Raw genomic sequence first — 6904 nt, forward strand, 5'->3', positions numbered from 1 at the left:
CTTAAGTTTAACTGTAATGAAACATCACACTCAGTTGAAGTTCAACATACAAAATGAAAGAATCACACTCTTTAAATTTTTCAAGTACTTCAGAATCAGAGAAAAATGAGGAAGTGCTCTAGGTTAAAGAAGACTTCTAAAATATGATAATTAAATGTAATGTGGATTCCTGGATGGAATTCTGGACCAAAAGGAAAAGCAGACAGTATCATATTTTGTAACACATAGATGGAGCCACTTCATGACAGTGAGGATGGCATGGTGGTTATACAGGAAAAATGTCTAACTTTGAAAAGAAGCATGCTGGACTACAGTAGTCTCCCTTCTCCAAAGTTTCTCTCTCTGTGGTTTCAGTCAACCATATATAGATAGATGGATAGATAGATAGATAGATAGATAGATAGATAGATAGATAGATTATGGCCTAGCATGCAAGAGACACTCTCTCTCTCTCTCTCTCTCTCTCTCTCTATATATATATATATATATATATATATATATATATATATTTCTGAAAATAGTAAACAGAAATTTCCAGAAAACAAATTCAAAGGTTTAAATTGATGAGTAGCATGGTAGAATCTCACACTGCCCCACCCAGGATGCAAATAATTCATTTGCCCATTACCTCCATGCTGTATATGCTACCTGGCCATTAGCCACTTAGCAGTCATCTCAGTTATCAAAGTAAGTATCTGGATATCACAAAAAGAAAAGTAAATACAGTATAACATGTTACTTAGAACAAGAGAGAGAAAGAAAACATATATTACTATAATTGTTCCATTTTACTATTTATTAATGTTTTTAATCTCTTACTCTGGCTAATTTAAAAATTAAACTTCATTGTAGGTATGCATGTAAGGAAAAAAATAGAGTGCAGTAATACCCATGGTTTCAGGCATTTGCTGGAAATCTTGGAACACATTCCTCATGGATATATGGGACTACCATAAGTTAGTTGCTAATAAGGAATCATATCCAAAACGATGACTATTTGTGCAAGTAAACAGAAGGTAAAGGAGTAAGTATGGTAAAATTCTAAAAACTCGAGCCACCATCAGAAGTTTTTTGTATTTATATGATGTCCTTTGTGTAATTTTAAAATGATTTCAGGATTGTTTAAAATACAACTAAAATCATACATGTATTAATTGACATACAAATCAAGAACTATATCATTTCATAAATGACAGACACAATATTATCACTATACTGAGTTGGTAAATCATATGAAGTTAGTTAAGCGATGGAGCTCAAACATTTATGGCCAACCACTTGTTCAAAATCTTCAATGGCTCCTCATTACCCAGGCAATAATGAAATTATATGGAGATAATGCTTGTAAAGCATCTTACATAGTGGGAATTAAAAAACAATTAGTGTCTTTTTAAAATTTGAATTCAGATATTTAAAGGCTTTCATAATGTGACCACAACATTTATTTTCCTTCCTTTTAAGTTTATTTGAGCATTCAACATACATTTATTGAATGTATTCTCTGCCCCATCCACATTAGTAGAGTTATTATATAACGGCAATATGTTACTCCCTTTTGGTGCTTACATATAACCATTATCCAGTCAAATTTGACATTCACCATTCTGAAACAAGCCTTTGTAAAACAGAACACTTATTCATTCATTCATTTCCTTACTCTGTATATACTCATCAACTTCATCCCTAGCTATCAGAACTGTACTTAAATTATTAAGGCATAGGTCAAATTTCTCTCTTTGCAAGAAACTTGTTATAATCTGAAGACAAACTGATAACTACTCATTTATTCTTCTCAAATGGTTCTTTTCTCATAAAACCTTTTCCTTGCATTTATTTAGACACAGGATTTGACAGCAAAAAGGAGATCAGGTTTGTCAGATTACGGTGTCATCAGTATAAGCAAGCTAATAAAAGACCTAGATGTAATGGGAGTGATGAGAATTGGGGCGGAGAGGAGAATGCATGTCTAAAGACTCAACTTCACCTTTTTCAAACATTTGGAAAAAAATTAACTTACTAGTCATCTCCAGTATAGACTACCTGAAGTCCCATAACTCTCCCCTAATTTACAGATGAAGAAAAAAAAATTCAAATAGAAAGTGGCTTAGCCAGAGTGTCTTCAAAATTTGGAGGCAGAAGCTGAAACAAGCTGGCGATTGCAGACACACAGTTTTCAATTTCAGTTTCCAAGAGATTCCACCTAGAACTTAAAAACTGGTAGCCAGACCACATTAAATGACAACAACATCCCTTCTACAACAGGTTATTTGGAGACGAGAGCCCTACCACTCCCAAATTATAGGATGGATTATGTTAATCATGTCCATGAGGAAGTGAAGCAATAACCCAAACAGCTTTGATTCCAATCATACTTGGAGAACAAGTCTAAAAAAACTTCTTCACTCGGGCCCACAATATGACACCCAGCACACACCCTTCTTTTCTCTCCGTCCCCACCAAACCTGCATCTTTGGTCCACCTGACCACTTCCATTACCAGAATGATCCCCACCCGTTGGGCTCACCTTGAGTGAAGAGCAGCATGCAGAAGAAAAACAGGAAGCAGCGAATGCTGTTAAAACGCTCACAGCAGGGGACAACGATACAACCAATGCCACAGGGCCCTTCCTTGACATGATCCGAGTCTGGTGATTTTGGGGGAGGAGATTTCGCCGTTTTCTTCCGAGGAGCTCTGTGAAACTTCATAAAGGCCTTTGGCAACATTGTCAGGTATGGGGAAATATTCTTGCGATTTCCTAAAGTCTCAACTTCCTCGTCCTTAGAAGTCCTTCTGCTGGATACAGTCACCTCCGTCTCCACATTCTCTATGGCTTCCTTCATGGTCTCTAGGTGCCCTGCTGGGACCTGGGGCAAGGCTTACCTGGTTGTGTCTCCTTACAAAGCGGCCTGGAATCTCCAGACCCCCGCCTTGTCAGCACCAAACCCCAAACCCCAAACCCCAAACCCACCCCACCTGGGTGGGAGAAGGCCTGAGGCGCCTGCGCATAAGGCTCAGACCAGAACGTTCCTCCTCCTTGGGCTGGAGGCAAACGTCTGCAGAGGAGTTGACGGTTGCCCTGGGAGACTTCCAAGGCTGTTTTCCTTCTTTGCTCCCACTGGAGGAAGGAAAACAAAAATAAAAATAAAGCTAGAACTAGATTCTGAAAGCTACTAACACAGGGAGTATAAAGAAGTCAAAAGATTCCAGTTCTTAATACTCATTTGGAAGCAGATGAAACAGTGAGTATGTCCCCAATTTCCCCCGATTTACTTGCTTGTAGTGTCTTTCCAATAGGACCATCTTGAAACAAACTGAAATCTGCTGAAGGATCAGAAAGGAAAAAAAAAAATCAGTAGATCTGGGAGAAGGTACTTCTACCACAATAAAAGTCTTGGAAGAACAACAGAGATCAACAATGTACCAACACTGTCCTTAAATGAAAGGTTTCACACATAGAAATTATTGTCCTAGCACTCTATCCTCCACAAAACGCCAGAAAAGATTATTAGCTATCTTCCTAAATGAAGGACTGGGACCCAGAGCATGATTTACTTTCCCTGGTGTAAAAAATCTTATTGAGTTTATTAGCAGGTTATTAAACTGTGTTTTGTTTTTTGTTTTTCATATGAAAACATAACTTCTTAATGGCTTCATTTTCTTGGGCTGAAATAAAATCTGTTTAAGCCATATGTGTGGAGAAGGTGACTTTCCAGGAGAGATAGAACTGTATTCTCCTATGAGTTACACATGTTGCCAAAAGCAATCTAACTCTCCAACAAATTTTTGGCAACTCACAAAGTGCTAGCCTGGCAGATCTGGAGAAAAATCACTAAGCACCAACTCAATCTGTTAGAAAATAAAAGTATAATTCTGCCTTTCTTGGGAACAAAAAAAATTTATTAATGGCAGAAATGGCAACACCTCTGGGTAAACATATTGGCAGAGTTAATTAAAATATTGTAGCCCTCGATGAGACATAAATGAGACACAAAGCAATGAGTTTAAAATGAAACATAAAGCAACATATTGATGAGGCTTTCAACTGAGCCTTTTATTTGGGTGACTGAGTTTTCCATTTTGAATATTTGTTTGATTCTTCTTCTGAATTTCTATTGAATTGTTCTTTCATGATGTGCATTGTTTTCCTAAATTTATTCAGTTTATTTGCATCCTCTTGGAATTCATTGAACTTTTAAAAAAATCATTAATTTGGATTCTTGTGCAGCATTTTGTACAATTTGCTACCCTTGGAATCAGAGGACATTCTGAAAGGAAATAATCCAGACACAGAAAGAGAAACATAGCATGTTCTCACTCACATGTGGAAGGTAAAAAATTATCTCAAAGATGAAAGAATAGCTATTAGTAGAGACTAGGAAAAGTAGGAGGTTAAATACTGAGGAACAAAATAAAGTTAAGTAGATGGAATAAGTTCTAGTATTTTGCAGCACTGTAAAGTGATTATACTTTACAATACCCTATTGCAAATTATGAAAAACTAGAAGAAGTTTGAATTTGCCAAACACAAAGAAATGATAAACATATAAGGAGTTATAAACAGTAATCACCCTGATTTGATAATTACATGTTGTATGCATGTACCAAATCATTATGCTCTGTAACATAAATATGGAGAATCAGTATGTGTCCATTAGAAAATATGAAAAATTTAAATGAGAAATTTTGAATTCTGCATTGATGTAAACCAGTGGTTCTTGACCAGGTGCAATTTTTCTCTCCAGGCATCTTTTGCCTATCTCTAGAGACACTTGGTTTTTAGAACTCAGGGCAAAGGGCTAGAATGTATCAAAACATCCAGAAATGCACAGAGCCAAATTTGAAAGTTATTGTCTAATTTCAAAGTTCATTCTTATCCTACTATGCAATGTTGAAAATAAAATTTGTTTCTAAATTCAACTATTCCATAATATCTTCTCACCTTCACTGTCATTGAGTCTTAATAAGAAAGGAATGCAAACAAACACTAAAATGCCTTTTCCACTAACCTGTCTTTAGGACACTGGGAAGTCCCATAATTGTATAACACTTAAAAAGAGGTAAGAATATTACTCTTCATTGGAGTTGGTTCTTTTTTTCCCCTTCTTTTCTTTTTTCTTTTTTTTATTAGCTACACAAGACATTACAATGATCTTGGCAATTCATACATATGAATCAATTGGGGTATAATTTCTCATTTTTCTGATTGTACAGATTGCAGAATCACACTGGTCATAGACTCACCTATATATATACAGAATTTTAATGTCTATTCTATTCTGCTGTCCTTCCTATCCCCCTGGAGTTGATTCTTGAAGCATGATGTTGAAACAAAAATAAGGCCATCCCCAGAGAGGGCTTCATATTTAGAAGCAGATTACACTGTAGCCTACTAGTATTAGAGGATTTGTAACTGATGTATCAATACATTAAAGACTCGAAAATACATTTTTAGGGACTTTGGGAGCTGACAGTAATTCTAAAGCTAGAGAGGAGAATGTAAGACTCATTGTTTTTTGTATATTCCTTGACTGATTTGCACCAATATCCATTTAGTTAGAAGTATAGTAACCATCATTTGGTTTCTTCCTAACCTTCTAAGATTTTTTCAGATCTGGAAATAGAAAAGGATTTCCAATATTGGAATCAGAGAGGCAATCATTTATTTTACACTGAGACTCTGCATGATCTTTTATTTGAATAAATGATTTCATAGGTTAAAAACTTTGGAAACTACAATTTTCAGGGTAAACCCTTCAGGATTCTTCATCTTTGAATAATACATTTTAATAAACTTTAATATTTCCTCCTTCATCTTTGTGACCCAGTTATATACTATATTTATTGTGACTCCTGAACTCCCGAAATACTTCATGTTACCATTTTGCTTTGACCACACATCTCTATGGAAGCAATCAACTATGCAAGTGGGGGGAGTGGGGGAGAGAGAGAGAGAGAGAGAGAGAGAGAGAGAGACAGACAGACAGACAGACAGACAGAGAGATGTCTGAGAAACTCTGTGGAAACTACTACTACTAAAGAAATATTTAAAGGGGTATATTTCATATTTGAACATATTTTTGTGGTGAAGATAAAAACAGAAGTATTATGTTAGGATTGGTGTATGCTGGAAAAGTTGTGCCAAGAACAAACAAAATCATATAAAAAGAAGATATTAGTAATCATCACTTCCCCCAGAAATAGTTGACTTCCAAGTCATGATTCTAGAAATATCCTTCTGCCCTTTAATATCTGCAGATATCTAAATTCTGAACTGCATTGCTTAACCAGGTAGCACTTGTACTTAATTGAGCATACTGACAGAGATGATCTCCCTCCCTCAATATCTGCTTTGTTTCTTCTTGACCTTTTACTTGCTCCAAAGTTACTTGAGAAATCCATTACACAAGGAAACAATTGAATGAACATGTTGCTGTATTTTTAATATTTGATAATGTTTAAAATATTTTTGTAAAAAACTGGTATGCTCTCTTAAGAAAGTTTAGAAATTCCTTCTGGAAGCAACAAGTGGCAGTCATAACATAATACATCCTTTTCCAGGTAAGAAGAAACCTAAGTTAGAAGGTCACAGAATTGCATTTGTAATGTTGTTTAACAACATAACTGCATCCTGTTGGAAGGATGAGGTCTTAGGGAAATTTGACTTTTTTGAGAAAGATATGCCACAAAAAGGAGCGAGGGGGATATCAAAAAGAAATAATAAATGACCCCTTACCAAGTTCTTTTCTATTTTAGGTAGAAAGAGACCTTTGGTATATTTATGTCTCTATGAAATCAAAGCTATGGAGCAGTGCTATTAAATAGAAATAAAATGTCAGGGAATAACATCAGCAAGACAGAAGAATATGAGGTTCAAACCCTCATCCTGACACAGAAACACCAATCT

General features: G+C 35.7%; 1 protein-coding gene across 2 annotated transcripts in view; it reads right to left on the reverse strand.

The window, feature by feature from the left end:
• Window positions 1–2988, reverse strand: part of Slco6a1 (solute carrier organic anion transporter family member 6A1) — a 112801-nt gene extending 109813 nt beyond the window's left edge. For both annotated transcript variants that reach the window (XM_078045134.1, XM_040273201.2), the window contains exon 1: window positions 2525–2988. In XM_078045134.1, coding sequence (XP_077901260.1) covers window positions 2525–2840 — 316 coding nt within the window. In that variant the 5' untranslated portion in view covers window positions 2841–2988. The remainder of the gene's footprint in view (window positions 1–2524) is intronic.
• Between the last annotated feature and the right edge of the window lie 3916 nt (window positions 2989–6904).

Source organism: Ictidomys tridecemlineatus, chromosome 1, assembly GCF_052094955.1.
Source record: "Ictidomys tridecemlineatus isolate mIctTri1 chromosome 1, mIctTri1.hap1, whole genome shotgun sequence".
NCBI classification, from domain to species: domain Eukaryota; kingdom Metazoa; phylum Chordata; class Mammalia; order Rodentia; family Sciuridae; genus Ictidomys; species Ictidomys tridecemlineatus.